Source organism: Lissotriton helveticus, chromosome 3_1, assembly GCF_964261635.1.
Source record: "Lissotriton helveticus chromosome 3_1, aLisHel1.1, whole genome shotgun sequence".
In the NCBI taxonomy this organism is placed as follows: domain Eukaryota; kingdom Metazoa; phylum Chordata; class Amphibia; order Caudata; family Salamandridae; genus Lissotriton; species Lissotriton helveticus.
This window is the reverse complement of record NC_136061.1, coordinates 1,276,594,692-1,276,612,887: the sequence shown is the minus strand read 5'-3', so window position 1 is coordinate 1,276,612,887 and position 18,196 is coordinate 1,276,594,692. Positions and strand designations below refer to the sequence as shown.

Below are 18,196 nucleotides of genomic sequence, written 5' to 3'. Positions count from 1 at the left end.
GGTGAAAGATTATTTAATATTATTTTTATCAAAGCAGTTCTTTAGAGTATTAATGCCTTGAGAGGATAAATCTGTGAAAACAGTTGACATAGAGTGAGAGTGTGGCACAGTTGGCAATGCTTGCTTAATGCTGTTAGGCTCCTCAATAGGTAACTCCTGGGATTTTTTCTTAGATCTGGTGTTTACTAGCAATAAACATTTGGAATTTTTCAGTTTCTTCTTCCTTTTGACTAGAGGGTCAGACGTCGGTGATGCTGGAACTTGGAGCGGAGACTTCCCTGGGAGGGATGATTCCAGTGTGGGTTGGTCAGTAGTAAAGTTCCCTAATTCTGTAACCCTTGACTACCCATATGGAGCTAAATCCGAATTCAGAGCTATAACAGTTCCCCCTCCAAGAATAGACAACGTTCTTCTACTAGGATTTCTTTGTCTGTGGATTTAGCAGCCTGTGACAGAAAGCAATCAAGGGTAGAGTTCTGGAGGGTCTTAGAGGTGCTCTCCCTGTCTCCATTTGCTTCCGTTTAGCCATTTTAAAAAGTCCCAGTCACACTAGATATAACTTAAGTCAATACAAAATATCCAAACAAACTTACTCGGCAGGGCTCTGTAAGACTTTGTTAGGTTGGATCACAGCACCAGGTATCCCAATAGCCGAGTAGAAGAGGAGAAGAGTACAGGTAAAAGTGAAAGCCAAGAGGGTATGCCCAGCCTCCTCCAGGCGTGGATGGGACCGCCCACGCCGCGGGAGACTGGCAGTGTTCTTGTGCACCTCCTGACGCATCGCTTCACGTTGGCGGCATCAGCCACGCTGAGGCGTTGGGCTCCCGCGCTGCAGGAGACCGGCAGCGTTCTTGTGCGCCTCCAGGCATGTCGCATCACGTTGAGGGCGTCAGCCGTGTTTATTACTGGGGGTTGCGGTCCCTGATTGCAGGTAAGTGGTGGCGTTGGCCTCCCGCACCTCGGGAGACCGGCAGCATTCTTGTGCGCATCCTGGCACGTTGTGTCACGTTGGCAGCGTCAGCCGCGTTAATTACTGGGGGCTGTGGTCCCCGGTTGCAGGCAAGTCATAGCGTTGGGCTCCGAGAATTCAGAATTCTTATTCAGCCAAGCTGCACTTAAATCCGTGCCTATCTCAGTAGGTTTACAATATTCACAGACAACTGAGCTTCCATCCAATGATTTAAAACAACATAAAATAAATATATTCCAGAAGACAATTGCAATCCAGCTACATGATCAAATCAAAACAAATTATCTAGTGTAGAACTGTCAATCCTGCTTCAGGACAAGTAGTAGCATGGAAACAACAGGCAAAGTCATTAAGAGAAATCTACTCATTAGTGAAAAATATTTCCACTGCCTCTTGATCTTGCTCAACCTCTTGACGAACTTTGACACTGATAACAACTGCACCAAGTTCAATACTCAAGAAGTCCACATGGATTTTGAAACCCCAACTCTCCTACCTCAACAGTCATCACCAACTAAGCAGGATGCACCTCTGCAGAAATGATTGCCTGTCAGACCCCTTTCGTTTTAAAAAATGTTTCACCCTCTATGTCTCCACTATGAAAACCACTGCCTTAAAGAATGCTACTCTACCATCCAAAGAGGTAAGTTAAGCTCCTAGCATTGTTAACCTTATCGTAACAGAATGCCTTCTCATCAACAATAAATATTAGAAAGCCGAAAACCAAGAGTGGCTCTCCAATACAAAGTTAAACTGCATCACGCAAAGATCTCATGAATGTCCTCATTAGTGACATCTCCTTAAAGACTCTCACAGTGAAGGAAACAGAAGCAACAAAGTATCCGCTGTCACTCCTTTGCAGAATTTAACCCTACTCCCTAAATGAAGACGGTTCAAGCACTAGTCCTTTCCCAGCTGATGATGGCAAGAGCCTACTACAAACACACAAAAGGTGATGGGAGGAATGTTTGCAATATGTGTAACCACCACTATGAGTCAAGATGCACCGACTGACTAGCCACATTCAGGTCGACACCGGTCTTCGGTTGCTGGCGCTCCTGTTCAAGGTGGACCTGGCCTGGGGCAGTTTGGGCTGAACTGCTCATACTGGAGCAGAGTCAAGACTGGATTGCATATGGCTGGGTCAACACTGAGGTGGGATGGTGTGCAAAATAACAATGGACAGGATGCTGCCCTGAGTACTTACCAGTGGCTAAGATTAATTCAAGCATTCCATCCATCACATTTTTGTATAATTCAGGGCAATGCCATTATTGCGACAATTAGCCCAGACATGGCTCCTGTGTTTACTGTGCCACTGGAACCAAGCAACACCCGATCGACGAGCCCCAATCACTGCAAAATTGGTCTTGGGGTGCTTGTGTTGTGGTTCAATGAGAACGTGGCCTTGCAGGTCAGCATGGACTGTTTCCACTGGACCAAGGTTAAAACTGCTTTGCATATGGCTTGGTCCAAACTGTGGTGGCATTGTGTGCAAAATAACAATGGACTGGAATGCAGCCTGAGTAATTACTAGTTGCTTAGATTAATTCAAGAATTCCATCCATCACTGTTTTGTATAAATAAGCAAGATCCTACTACCCATCGTTCAGCACTCCACTTTACTCCACGGTCTTTCATACCACTACAGACTCATGATGGGTCTGAAAATGCATGAAGCAAATCATCCCAGCCTTGGTCAACACACTGTGTGACCACTTCCAGGTCTATATAACCCTATTGCACTGCATACAGGCCAGTTCTGACCAAAACAAAAGACAACCCGGAAAAGAAAAATACCTTCTTAGGAGACCAAGTTATCAGAAGTATTGTCGATTTCACCAGACATGAAAATTTGAAATTTAATATGAGAAAACGTAGAACAAGCCTTCTTGATTCACACACTGAAGAATCTAGAACACAAATATCACTTTTTAGGTTTTTAACATCCCTTTGCAGTTCAGAAATGAGACAATTACACACACATTTTCAAAGAGTACTTTCTCAAACAATGAGAACAAAGTTCCCACCACATGTGGAAGATGGGATCCACTCCTGCTCAATCTATTCAATACAGAACTATCCGATTTGTTGTCATGCTGTGCTCCATTGTGCTGCAGATTTGGTTCTTATAATAGAAAAACCTATACATATATACACAAATTATCATCAGATAGAGGTACAGAGATAGGCAGAAGGAGTTAAATGTGTGTAAAATGGAGAAATGAGGGTTGCAATTACAAAATGTGGAGTAAAGATGAAAAAGAGATGTAGATTTGCACAGAAAAAGTAATAGCAATACTGATAGGAAAAGAAGGTGAAAATAGGGAAAGATAAAGATGTGGAGGATGGTGAAGACTTGAAGAGTAGAATGAGAAAAAGACAATGGCAGTGGAACAGATATCTAAACAATTTATTAAGTAAAATACTGAAAAGAAGAAGATGGACAAACAAGAAAATCTAACAAGAGGAAAACAGAGAGGAGGAGGCACATTAGGAAACAATGGAAAGATGGTAGTATAAAAGGTCAGAAGCTAAAAGGCCAAAGTAGCAGAGATTAAGGAGTGCAAGTTTGGTGTAAAGAAAGAAAAACTGAGAGGATGTGGTGTGCGCAAGTTCAGGGAAGAAGAGCAATAGGCGTTTGCTGTGAATTGTAAACAAAATGTGCTCTCATGGCTGATGACGAGTACTCAGCAAGGAAAGGTGTTACAAAAAATGTAAGGAGAGAGGGTGGAAAGAAATGTCAGAAGCGAGAATAGTGAACTAAGTATGAGGAACACGAAGGTCATGAGGAGTATGAGGAAGCTGTGGGAGTGCAGAGAGTATCATGAGGGAGAGGGCATGAGAGAAGTATGATTAAGATGAAAGAAGGGGAGAGAGGAGAATGAGGAATATGAGAGGAACATGAAGAAAGCAGGCCATCAGATAAGTATGAGGAGGGTAAGGGTGGTGACAAAAGTGTAAGGAAAGTAAGGAGGTAAGAGCCATATGGGCAAGGATAGTTGGTGAGAACAGAATGGGGATGACGATGGGGTGAGGGGAGTAGGAAAGTAAAAATGACTATAGTTAGTGTGGAAAAAAAATGGTTAACATTTGAGTGTCGCGGGTTAGACACAGGAATAACGATATTGGAGAGTTCAAGTACTGAGATCAAAAGTTGAGCGATCTACTTACCGTTCACGGTCAGGTGCACCCAGCTGCCATTGTGGAAGGTGTCATACTGCTGATCCAGCATCAGCACTTTACACTCGTACCAACCTTGGTCTTCTGAATGCACCTGCTCGATACGTAAGGAAGCCTTGTCATGCAAAGTGGCACGGCCTGGAAAAAAAAGATAGAGAATGAAGCAGGAATTGCTGATGAAACACAGAGCAATTGATAAGAACAGCTCAATTTCAATTATGAAGTTTGTTTATTTAAGACGAATGTCTCTTAAATAATAAAACGATGCAAATCATAAAATGTTTTTAAATACATACACTTCAAAATTTTAAATCATTTACAGCTATTATATAGCTTGCCAGTGCACAAGTAAGGCCCATATATTGCATTAAAAATATAAATTTCACATCAGACGTTCTTGATTTTATACTATATATGCTTTTTTTAATGGGCTTTAAATGCTAATGTCGCAAGGATAATAAAAAAAATAAGTATTGCAATATGAACATTTGTGCAATACTTTAGCAAACCACAGCTACAAAGCCCATTCAAATGCTTAAAGTAATTTAGAACCTGATGGGTGTGCATGTCGAGGATGTAACCCTACTCTAAATTGTAATATCATACTACACATTTACTGGTTCGGGAGAGATTATACATATGAGTAAATAGAGTTATTTGCAAATGACTCACACAAATGGGTGGTTGAATTGTTTAAACTTAAATACCTCAAATCTCTTTCTCTTGAGAAACCCAAACTTAACTCTGTCATTTCTCTTTTTGAAAAGTCTATGTATGGGGAGGTCAATATTAAAATAATTAATCTTTTATAAAAATTGCAATATCCATCAACTGTTTCCTTACTACCTGCTACCCAACACTGTGGTTGAGCCCACCTCGACTTTTAGGGGTCGGGGTGACCCGATGATGAAGCATGACACCACTAGGGTGTGTGAGGGTAACTAAAAAAGAACTCGTTTTTTCCCTTATGCAACAGGGACATGATTAGCATGATCCAAATTCCCTGAGTGGTTAGGTGCATATTCCATACCACAATAGATGTCAGTCCGTACGAAATACACTAATTGAGAAATGATCTCGAACAAAAAAGTGTAATTGGAGTATTTTTTGTGAATTTACATTGTATAGATATCTTTCCATCATATAGTGCTTGTACTTTTGTGTTTGTGGGTGTCTGTGCCCGTGTTGGGGCAATACATAAGTTCTTTAAGGGCATGGGGAGGAGAAAGGCTCAGACGGGGGATACCGGGTCTAAGACTACGGTAGGTTTATCTTCCACTGACTCTACAGTCACTACATTGGACTCTTTCTTGCTGAGAGCAGCCACCGTCATTGACAAAGAGATAGAACTCGTGAATAGGCGTCTTTCTAGATCACCCATTAACTGTCCGGGTCTTTATCTACAGTTTCAGTGTGCCTCAGGTTGATCTGTCCTCACCCCATTCTAATAATTGCCAGGGGTCACCTACAGTTCTTGAGGTTATGGAAGGCTCATCACCTGTTAATGATGCCTCCCGTTCAGTGCTCCGAGGATCCCTGCACATACCCCTTTCCCCAGCTATCATTATTGACAGAAGAGGAAGCACTGTTTTACCTCAAGGATATTACAGTGTTAAAGCTTTGTGCCGCACATTAACTCATCCGCTTTCACAGACCACTGAATCCACTACCCAGGGGAGTACTAAACGCAAGATCCAAACCATTGGGAGTAAAGCTAAAAAAACAAGTTGACCCCAGTCCCCAAACCTTTAATTAAACCTTTGGCGTACAAACTGGTTGCCTTAAATTTAGACTCACAGACTATCAAGGCTTTAAATGACTTAATGGCCACTTTATTGGACACCAAATTGAGTCCGATTCTGGAGAGACTGTCAGCAATTGAGATTGGTCTTGCGGGGGGGGGATCAGGAATGTTGCAAACATCATAGGGTTGTATGTACACAAGTTCAAGAAGCAAATCCGAGTATAAGCACCACAAGAAATTTACCTAAAACCCATACTGAGATGCCATCTGCACAGTTCCAATCAGTGCAGCCAGCCAATAGGGAATTCACTGGCCCACAGGATGTTCCAACACCCGGTGAACCTCGGGTAGTTCCCTTGCATAAGCAGGTTTCTCAAAGTATAGTAGGAAAGCCGGATGGCAATTCTGTGCTACCTGAGGAAGTATGTCTGAACCTTCCAACTATCCATCTCCCTCCAGAATCTACTCCATATATAGTTGTTTTGGGTAATGTCCCTCCTCTTCGTCCTGGTATGTTTGAAGACTATAATAACTTGACGAACAAGGTACTTCACTGGTTATCAAATAATACCGCTGCAGGACCCAGATTAGATCGCAGCATTATGATTGTACGGCGAGTGGACTGTGTTGGCAGCTTCTCCAAGGTGGGTGGTGGGGATTGTGTCATAGTTAATTTCAATAGGGCAGCTGTGGCAGAAAGAATCCTATCCGGTGCTGTTCAAGCATGCCAGCAAACTCATGGTTCCTTAATACAGGCATTACCCCTGGGCTTCTTTTACAGAGTGGAAAGCCACAGTGCCAACAGGGGGAATACAGATAGGGAACGACCTCAAGCTAGCTGGCCATATATAAGCAACGTAGGCAACAACTATGGACATTTACAACCACATCATAGGATTATTAACTCATGGAGCCCCAACTTTAACTATGTTGTACCTCCCCCCCTAGCATTAGCAAATAGGTTCTCTACGCTATCGGGGTTGGAGGATTGTGACTGACTGGATATCTTGGAGGAGCCGGTAGTAGAACCGAGGCGCCAACAGAAGGTCAATCAGAGTTTGATGACGAAGCAAGTCCACTCTCTTGATGTCCCCCCTCTTACCACAAACTGTGCCTATAATCCCAGAGGTGGCTAACAATGTTATATCCTGGAACATAGCAGGCCTGGCAGACAAGTTTAGTGACCGCCTGTGGCATCAGTTTATTAGGCAATTCTCTGTAATTAACCTACAAGAGACCTGGCTAGTGGATTGCAACCTGCTTCTGGAGGGATTTAAAGGTTATTTTGTCCCAACAACCCCCTCAACTAGCGGCAGAGCAAAATGAGGTTTAGTCATCTTTATTTCCCTGACCATTGACTGTATGGTATAAATTTGTCCTACCGCCGCATCTGATATATTAGCAATTACTCTTAAGAAGGGGAAACACAAAATGACCCTGATACATTTTTATAACCCACCCAATGGTAAAAAGGAGGGTAGCATCACTCAATTGAGTCACTACAAAAGGAAGCTGTGTGACCTAAGCTTATATTCTTTGATGGTTTTGAGAAACTTTAATATTCACCCATGTGGCGATCCTAAGACAACGAACATGGGCGATATGGGATGCCATAGAATGGAGGGGTTTCATTACGAAGATTCCTTACAGGGGGACGAAATAAACAACTTAGTTAATGAATTTGACCTGCGGTCATTGATGTCCCTCTGCTCCAAATAGCACAACCCTGATTCCCACATTTAAATGGAGAGGCACGGGGTCTTTTATAGACCATATTTTAGTCTCTTCTTCTTCTCAGTCCCTCTTTCAGGGGTTCACTATCAAAGATGTAGGTTATAGTGACCACAACCCTCTCTGTGTGCATGTTTGTGGTTCGCTACTTTCTTGTAAACCTAGGGTAGTAGAAATGGGTAAAATGAGACCTACAGATGGAGGGCGCCGTCTAAAATGGTCCCAGATTGATCCGGATGCTTTCTATAGGGAGGTAAGAGACACATGCGCAGTTGAACTTGCCCTCTGCGCTCACCCGGAGAGTCTGCCTGGGACTGTAATTAGTGCCTTTAGCGCCATTTCATGTAAAGCGGGAGAACTTTTGAGGGGTCAAGCTGGTAGGGGCCTTAATCCTAATCAGATATGGTTCGATTCCTCCTGCTTGCAAGAAGCACGTAAGTTAAGGGAGGTTTTGAAAAACGTGCAGAGGAACCCTACACACATTCAGGCCTGCCGAAAAGGATATAAACTGGCCCTAGCTAAACGTAAAAGTGTAATAAAGGAGGAAACATGGAGGGAATTGGTGGAGGCAAGCACGTTGAGGAATGGCTCATGGTTCTGGGGCATTGTAAACAGACCACTGTTCTTTGAAGATCAAAGTAATACTCTTGGCTCTCACATAACGGAAGAGGAATGGGTGGCTCATTTCCAACTTATGTTTAAGGACCAGATGGGCAACCTTGATCCACCATCTTATTCACCAACTACTGATCCCATGGTTTTTGAGCGGGAAGAGATAGAGTCAGAAATTGCTGGATTGTCGAGCAATAAGGCTCCAGGTCCTGATGGGCTTCTGCCAGACATTTTTAAATCGGACCCCTTATTCTGGGCCCCAACCTGACGTCTGGACTGAATGCAGCGGCCAGGGTCGGTTGCCCTGCTGCTTGGGCAATCTCTACCATCGTCCCAGTATTTAAAAAGGGGGACGTAATAACACACATTGTTACCGGCCTATCTCCCTCATCGACTCCGTGGTAAAGGCTATGGGAGGGGCCTTACTGCAGAGGTTATCTTCATGGGCAGAGTGTGGTAACATCATTTCCGATACCCAATATGGATTCAGGGCAGGGAAGTCTACAGTGGCCCGATGTCTCAATTTGTACTTGATCCTTGGCAAGTACATGATGACCCGCCGGGGACAATCTACATGGCCTTCATGGACTTATTGTACGCGTTTGACAGTGTCAACCGGGTCAAGCTGTGGCAGTCCATAAGGGCCATGGGGGTTGAGGCCCCTATTGTGGACTTTCTAATGGACCTGCATAGAGAAACTAAAGCAAATATCAGATATTCACAGGATCTCCAGGTCTCCGGGGAATTTAATATTGAGAGAGGGGTGAGGCAGGGCTGCATCCTGGCACCCTTCTTGTTTAATCTATACATAAATGACCTGGAGAAAGCCCTGGTATCGACAGGGGCGGACTTTCCGCATGTAGGTCGTCGGGGTCTTCCTGTCCTCCTATATGCGGATGACGCTGTCCTGATAGCAAGAACTGCCAGAGGTTTGCAATGTTTATTGGATGCCTTTCTGAATTTTATGGGGTCCCGTGATCTTAAGATCAACAATGCTAACATCATATATTATGCAGGTGGGGCCACCACAAAAGAAAAAGTTATGTTTCTCAGTAGGCCCCAAGAAGATTCCCTTAACGCCTGTTTTCCCATATCTGGGGGTAGTGTTGGATGAGCGTCTGAAATGGGCGCCTCTCATCCAAAGGAAAAAGGGTGAGTTTACCAAAACGGTTGCCGCAATTTTCAGCTTTGCTGCTAAGATGGGCACGGGCCCAACTGCAGCAATGCTGAAAATGTATCAAGCAAAGGGTGTATCATCTGTAAGTTATGGCAGCGAAGTGAGGGGGTATACCGCGGCAGACTAATTGTAAGTGGTAGAAAATCATTTTTTAAAACGCTTGCTGGGAATGCCTACTGGCTTATCTAATTTGATAGCTCACGAAGAATTAGGGATCCCTTTTCTATGCGATATTTTTGCTTTGCACCCCTTAGTTTTCTGGCTCAAGTTTTGGCACAATACAGAAATAAAATTAACCGAGCAAATTATGACAGACTGTATGTCTCTGGATCATTTGCCCAGAATCCCCTGGCTGCGGTACATTAAAGGTCGCTTTTTAGAGCTGGGTCGTCCTGGCCTCTTTTTAAAAACTTCAGCCATCACAAAAAAAGGTGTTGACTTTGTTAAAGAGGCTTTCGTCTCTAGAAGGAAGTTGGAAAGGGATGAACAGGAACTGTGTAAACATAGCGTTTGCAAATATATGACCCTAACAACTGAGCCACTAACAGAGCCTTATCTTATGGGGACTTTGTCCACCTATGAGCGTTTTCTGTTGACTAGGTTCCGACTTGACTATTTTCATCTTATAATTGCGGTGCCGAAGGGGTCCAGAAGAGGTCAGGTGTTAGCATGTGTCTATTTTGTGAAACTTTGACATACAAATTTTTAGCAATTGCACTGGTAGTATTTCCTTATGTTTTGCAGATAAGAATTTTATGCCTTTTAATGTTTGTATTTAAGGATTGTGAACTTTTTTATTGTGACGTTTATGGTTTACCTGATGTAAAACCGAAATAAAGTTTACTATGACTATGACTAGGACTACTGTGTTCTATAGGGATTCAATTAGCCTCTTAAATCCGGGAAACATCCTTGACCACGCAACTTTTACCACGCAGTGCCTTTACAACGCAGGTTTTTCAACGCAAGTCATTACAACGAATTGCGCTGGGGGGCGCTCTAAGATAGGTAATAGTTTAATTTACTATCCAACACCTTCCCTACTATCCACGGGGACTGGAGTTGGAATAATAAATTAAACTATTCACTATCCAGCACCCCCCAACGCAAGTCGTTGTAACGACTTGCGTTGAAAAACCTGCGTTGTAAAAACATGCGTAGTAAAAGCATGCGTTGTAACAACGTACATCCCTTAAATCCAGTTTTTAAGTGTTTGTAATATTATTTTTGCATATACGTTTGCCCCTTCACCAAATAAACTGATCACAAATTTTTGGGATCCTCTAGGTCATCATTTCTATATAGAGACCTCATAAAAGGCGCCTTTCCAATTAGCTCTGGTAAATGTGAGCATATTGGAACTCCAGAGAAAAAAGATCTTGACCACCATTCTAACTTCGATTTGATTATATTTGCCACCAATTTAATTTGAGGGAAGAAATGGTATTATTTTTTACAGTTGTAGCAAGGACAAGAAGAGAAACTCATTGCCACCAGTGAATACCTCCACAGGAGCATCATCTTTTTTGTGGCAGCCAGGGTTTGCTTGTATATTTTCCTGCTCCTAGATATCTTGCACTTATCCTGGGGAATTTGTTTTAGGGCTTTCAACAGTTTGGTAAGCCTCTGTACACTTGAGATCAAACCAACTCTCCCTTGTCCCGATCTACAAAATGGAGACAGCAACTTTCCTCAGGTTGCAGCCAGCCATACAGCCCTGCTGCTGGTGCGTTGAGCCGCACATCTCTCCAGATCCACAGAGAATCCGCAGCAGACCCATGTCTCTAGCAATACATAAATGTTTTACTTTAATAACTCCAAAACTACTGAATAGATTTACACCAAATTACAAAAAGCACTGATTCTGAACCAAGATCTAGCTTTCTGGTGTAATTCCGTTGAGCGGTTTGGGCTGTAGTCGAGTCTAAATTGCATGAGGAAAAATAAAGTTTGGACCCACCTTTTTCTTGGCCCCATTTGATGGATCATCCCAAAACATTCCAGACAGTAGTTGAAATGAATGGCAAACTGGTTTCAAAATTTTGTGAAGATTTGTCAAACGGCGTTAAAGTTGTAAACAAAAAAACAAAAAACGCTTTTTCCATGGAAACTTTATTAGAACTACCTACTGGCGACAGACAATAAGGGGTGTTTGTCTGTGTGCGTGCGTAAGTATGCGTATATATATATATATATATATATATATATATATATATTACCTACTGGCGGTCGCCAGTAGGTATATATAGTTAGGATTTTTTCTCTATGGGTTTTTTGAAAATTCTATGTCTAATAACTTTGGCGTTTGTGGACGGAATTGGCTGAAATTTTCAGGAAAATGGCACATTTTGTTTCTGAGCAGCCCTTGAAAATTTGGGGGGGGTTCGTCCAGTGGGGGCCGAGAAAAAAGGGGGGTCCCAAAACGTGTTTTTAACATTGAGTTTTCCATAGGGCGGTTGGCCTCACTTTTAGCCCGAACGGCTGAATGGATTTGCACGAAACTTGGCAAAATTGTAGGGACTGGTAGCCCGATGTGCCTTTTGTAGGTCTCAATATATGTGCTCCAGTGGATTTTGAGAAATTAACGTTTAAAAAAAGATATATATCTGTAACAGCGGACCGGTTAGCGCTCTGGTTCGCGGACTTTTCGCGCAACGGAGCTTTGTGAAGCGAAGCTGATTGGTTCTCCGGCGTCTGTCAACATTCCAAACAGTCCGTAGCGGCCGCCATCTTGTCTCTCGGTAGGATCGAGAGACAAGAGGAGGTCAAAACAAAGGGGGAAATAACTATAAGGGGGCATAGTAGATCCTCGCTGACCCCCTAGGTTTGATGTGGAGGTTTTAAAAGGGCCCCGCGGGGCAAAAAAAAATAATAAAAATAATAATTGAACGGCTGAATGGATTTGCACGAAACTTGGCAAAATATTAGGGACTGGTAGCCCGATGTGCCTTTGCTAGGTCTCAATATATGTGCTCCAGTGGATTTTGAGAAATTAACGTTCAAAAAAAGATATATATCTGTAACAGCGCTCCGCTTCGCGTAACGGAGGTTTGCGAAGCTGATTGGTCATTCTGTCACTGGGCTATAGTTGGGCTACATCTGGCTGATATTTGGGCTACATTTGTTTTTTTGTGTGTCTGGCGGCCATCTTTGGGCTACATTGGGCTACATTGGGCTTCATTGGGCTACATTCGGCTAATTAGCAAATAGCTCATCGCAAACTAGGAATGGTAAAGAATCGCTATTTATTCCTTAAAGTTCGCTATTTAGGAAATGCAAATAACTTTGATGATACATATGGCGGTTCATCTCTAACAAGATAAGAAGCATAGGGATAGATTTATGATGACTGGCGCATCACCAGGGATGTGTTAGTCATTCTGTGCCGCTGTTCCGTCACCTATGGTGTGCTGCATTTACAATGCGGCGCATCACGGGGCAAAAACAGCACAGATGCGTGATGTATCTGTGCCGTAAAGGTGGCGCATTGCTGGAGTTGTATCGCAAGTGTGATGAAGGTCCAGCAAGGGTCGGGGGTGCCCCTGTCGCAGGGTTTCTGTTCTCACACAGAACTGTGGACAGAGGATTGGAACCTCGGCGAATTAGGGTGTCCCAAAACTCACGTTAGTAATCAAAAACTATTTAGCAAGCTAGGTACAGTGTCACATTGGATATAACAAACTCTCAATGTTTAGACAATCCATAATATGAACTTATAGTACCTCAGGATACGTGGAACTCATGAACAGTCGGTCGTTATATATTTCTTAGAAACCAGAACATGGAGTTAAGAAGAACACATGTGTATTTGAAATGTTTATTTACTAATGCCGTCTTCTCAGGCGTAGTACCTTAGATAATAAAAGTACACATATTATCAGTAGCAAAATTACCAGCATAGTTACTAGTACATAAAAAGTGAATGGTGATAGTATGTTAACATGCTGTAAATGAATAAGAGTTAGCAACACTTATAAGCAGCCGCGGGCCGTGGAGGGAGTTACGGTGAGGCAGGGAGGCGGGGAGGGGGAGAAGCAGGGTGGAGAATACAAGTACACATATTATCAGTAGCAAAATTACCAGCATAGTTACTAGTACATAAAAAGCGAATGGTGACAGTATGTTAACATGCTGTAAATGAATAAGAGTTAGCAACACTTATAAGCAGCCGCGGGCCGTGGAGGGAGTTACGGTGGGGCAGGGAGGCGGGGAGGGGGAGGGGCAAGGTAGAGAGGGCTCCACCCTGCTTCTCCCCCTCCCCGCCTCCCTGCCTCACCGTAACTCCCTCCACGGCCCGCGGCTGCTTATATCTCACCCTCCCTAATACACATATTATATTATTTGCTAAGAAGGTCTCTTTGTGTTGGTTTAGGGCGTGCCCATACTTTAGTGTCTTAGATTTGAAGGAATCACATCAGCATACACCAGCTCTCTCTTCATGTGAACCGCATCAACTGTTGTGTATGTGTGTTCGGCAAAGCAATATAAAACCCGCCTCATGCCCAGAATTGGCAGAAGTTGCACTTATGTTATGAGTATGAAGTCGTGGAGATCAGACCTCATAACAATTCTGTATCGTGTTGTTCTTGAAACTTTAGCACTCGCTGTACAGATATAGTTTAACAAGTAAAGCAGATAGTAGACCAATAACATATTATTCTCATGTAAACCACGATGAACTACTAGGTGGAAAGCTAAAGCAACAACTAAATGTCGTGTGCAGAAGTTGCAAAAAAGGAAAAATGGCGTTTAAACCGGTAATGAGCCCATGCTAACTTAACACGGTGTAAAGATATCCAGGACCTAGATGACACCTCCTCATGATCCGGAAACGAACTGAATAAGATAATAGAAGTGCCATCTCATGAGAGCAGATTGCAAGTTTATATGTGGACGGTCCGCAAGGTAAAGCATTAAAAACTAGGAAAATTCAATGCTAAAGAAAAATAAAACAGCCAAGTACTTTATCGAGTCTTAAGCCAATAGGCAAGGTAAATAATAAAAACTTGACAATTAAGTCAATGAATTGTCAATGAAATGCTAGTACTCAGCATATGAAACATGAAAAAGGTCTATGACATAACTGTGTATGCAAAATAAGCTGCAACAGCCTCCAACAGGAAGTCACCGTCTTCATCCGAAAACAGTTCAGCCATCCAATTTAAAAGCGGAAAAGAACATACGTGCTCTCCCAGCACCGGATCCTCTATCACCATCAGAGGACAGCTCGGTGGGTTTTCAAGAAAGCTGTGTTCCAAGAAAGACTGTGCTGCCGCCAGTAAATTCCAGGGACCAAGTAGTCCATGCATCAATGCCACAGCCATAATCCTTTCGCCAGGACAAATCAACTCGTGAGTAATGATAGGAGTCATCAGCTGATTAAAGTCGACGTCAGGAGAAACCGGTCCGCAGAGACACAAATCAATGGCCCAATCGAAATCACAGGTCAGGCAGTGAAATACAGGCTGGACACAGGTGAAGTAGGAGAACCGAAAAGATAATCCATATGCCGTGCTTAATATCGCCAACGGCATTGTGCCATAATATTCTAGCATGCGATTGCGGAACAGTGTCAGCAGCTGCAGGGTCGGAGGTTGCATAGGAGGGACATCCATATTTAAAAATGTAAAAAAGCACAAGAGCGTCCGCTGGTAATGCAAGTAAAAATGCAATCCACGAACCAGAGTGGAGAAAATGGAATGAAAGGGAGCAGGGATGACTCCAAAGATTTTCTCAAATGAAGTCACGAGACCACTGGTAACAACTTTAAAAAAGTGTGCCAGGGATTTTGTGGAGGATGCGTTAAAGATAGTCGGAAACATGTTGCTGAAATTGAAAGGCAAACCTGTGTACGGGTGTTCGCTATGTGAAGTACGAAAGTTTCACGGGCCGAACTCAAGGCCACCTCTCTCTGAGACAAAAGAGCTCTTATTCTTGTCATGCCGTTGAAACGTGTCCCAAGGTTGGTATTTGTGGCCAGATTGAAAACTCCCTATGTTCATGTGTGGGAGGAAATAGAACATTTCTGCAGCAAATAACCCGTTCACTTACTGTTACGATAAAAGGAATACTTTTAATTAACTCAGAACAATCTTCATTATTGAGCATCAAATAACTACCATTTTCCAACAACTTGAACGTGGGGATGATAGCAGGAACTGGCGTGCCTTGCAACACGCAAGCCATATTTGGTCGGTGTTTGTTGCATGAATCGTGTAACTGTATGTGCCTACACATTAGTGAATGATCTGGCGTCTCAGTGCATTCCTCTCCATTCAGATAAACTTCTTGATCATCTTTGAAACATCTGTATGTGTATGGAAGCGACCAGACCTCATGAACAAAAGCACTACCTAAAGGTTCATAAAGACCTATTGGTATATATTTCATACAATTTGAAAACTTATATAAAGCAAAAGGCAGCGTTATTAAACCGTGGATAAGGCATGTTGCCAAAAAACCCGCAATCCTCTGCTGATGATGTCACTGAGCATGTCATGAATGATGTAATATGTGACATCATCAGTAGTGGATTATGGGTAATAGTATCTCTAGTTTACTCCCCTATAGCTGTCTTTCTTTTAACATAAGTGTGTGTTTCCTTCCCTTATACTTACTGTTTTTGGTTCGCTTCCAGTTCGCGTACCAGCGAGCGAACTAGGAAGCGAACTAAGAGAAATAGAGGTTGGCACAGTTCCAAATATTGTACCAATTTTTTAATAACGGGGAGGTAGTTCTGAAAAGAACTTTTTTTTTTATTTTTCTGAACATTTTTTTAATGTTTTTGAATTTTTCGGAACAGTTTTATATTTTTTTGGGTTTTTCTTGGAGGGGGCAATGAAAACGATTCATTGTAAAGGGCTCAACAGGAGCAACAAAACAAAAAAAAGAAGTATTTATTATTTTGGGCGTTTCGGACAAACTTGCATATGATAGTCAATAGCTCTGTTGATCAGAGTGATGCTTCTTTCTCCGTAGGAAATGAATCCATCGCAAAATACGCAGGTGTGTTTTACTTCACCAAATCTCATTTGTATATTTGGCACCATCTCCCTGCCCTCTGGTCCCGTTACTTCCGGTACAACAGATCTTCTGGCCATAATAGGGAGATTATCTAGGTCGTTCCGAAACTGTGCAGCACTGTAGTTGTTAGGATGCCACCTAGTCATATGGCGATGCATTGTGTAGTTTCCGAAACTGTATTTTTTGTCGGTCCCTCTGGACAGTCTATCTTGACATATAAGGCAAGTTACGTATCTTGCATTTACTTTTTTCTGACCTTTGGGAATTTTAAAAAATTGCCAAATGAAGTTTTCTTTCCGGTGAGACGTCTTGGGCTGCTCAGGCAAAAACTGCCTCTCTTCGTGCTCGTCCTCCTGTTCCTCTTCTTCTTCTTCTTGTTGAATTACAACTTGAGCAGGTGGTCCACTCTTCCTTGGATGTGGTGGAGGTGGTGGGGAAGCACCAGCTGAAGCTACTAAAGAAGCCATTGCTCAGTGATCACAAAGGGTCTTTCTCTCACAATGATGAAAGTCAGAGTGAGGAAAGAAGGAGGGATTTTCATCATTTGGGAAAAACAAGAGTTCTCAACCAATCAAAAGTGTTCATTTTAGATTATATGACCTAGTCTTACATCATTAGGAAACCAAAAGTGAAATGAACCAATGAAAAGTGTTATTACCAAGTCACATGACTTGCTGTGTTTACGTTAAGCGCTTTGCAGGGCCTCCCGGTTTGCTTCCAGAAACCTGCGCTTTGGCACTCGCTTCGCGTACCAGTTCGCTAACGTAGCACGTCATATGACGTATCACGCGACAACGTGGAACGTCATGCGGACGGGAGGCGTCACGATGTTGTTTTCTAACGCGGCACTTGCGGTAAAGAAACGTTTACCGGCTCGCGGTCTATTTCGCGGCATCAAGGTCAGCTAACGGGAAGCTTCCCGATTCGCGAAGCGGGAACGAAGAAAAAAAAATATTTTAAAAAAAAATTATTCATAAACATATAAAATATATTTTTGGATTTAAAGAAGAATACATTTTACAGCTACAGATATTAGCTGTTAAAAAACCAATGAAATTCACTGAAAAAACCATAGGTTATAGACCATATATAGTTAGGAATTAGCATTTACAAAACCTTGAAAATTCACTGAAAAAACCATAGGTTATAGACCATATATAGTTAGGAATTAGCATTTAGAAAACCTTATTTTACTCACACAAAACCATTGAAATTCCATATATAGTTAGTTGCACTAACTATATATCGCGCACCCGCAATCCACTGCTGATGATGTCACATATTACATCATTCATGACATGGTCAGTGACATCACTGATGACATCACTGATGACAACATCCAGTGATTATGTGTTTCTGTAAAGTTTAAATATGTTTTACATATTGAAGAATGAGTGGATGTATAAGTGTCTGAATGAAGGTTTTAGTAGGTGCGTGATTGACTGTATGAGTGAGTGATTAAATGCGTCTTACTAAATGCACGGGTTAGTGACTAAACTGTCTGAAAGTGTGCATCAGTATGTCTGTTGTTGTGCAAGCTGCTGCATGTGTTGATCAGTAGCTATATAAGTAGCTATATGGGTTATTGATTGGTTGCACAAGTATTTGTATGGGAGACTGAGTGTGTGTATGGCTGGCTGGGAGGTGTGTGACTCTGTGCAGATCAATGTGTACTTGTATCAGTGATTCTATAAGAGAGTAAGTATGTGTTAGTATATGTTTGAAAATGTAAGGTACTCTATGTTTAACTGTGTAG

At 42.5% G+C, this 18,196-nt stretch overlaps 1 protein-coding gene across 1 annotated transcript in view; it reads right to left on the bottom strand.

Moving 5' to 3' along the window:
- The window catches only part of IGSF9B (immunoglobulin superfamily member 9B), a 1,214,248-nt gene that overhangs the window by 916,250 nt on the left and 279,802 nt on the right, over positions 1-18,196 (bottom strand). Inside the window, exon 3 of the mRNA XM_078681939.1 lies at positions 4,145-4,291. Coding sequence (XP_078538065.1) covers positions 4,145-4,291 — 147 coding nt within the window. The remainder of the gene's footprint in view (positions 1-4,144; positions 4,292-18,196) is intronic.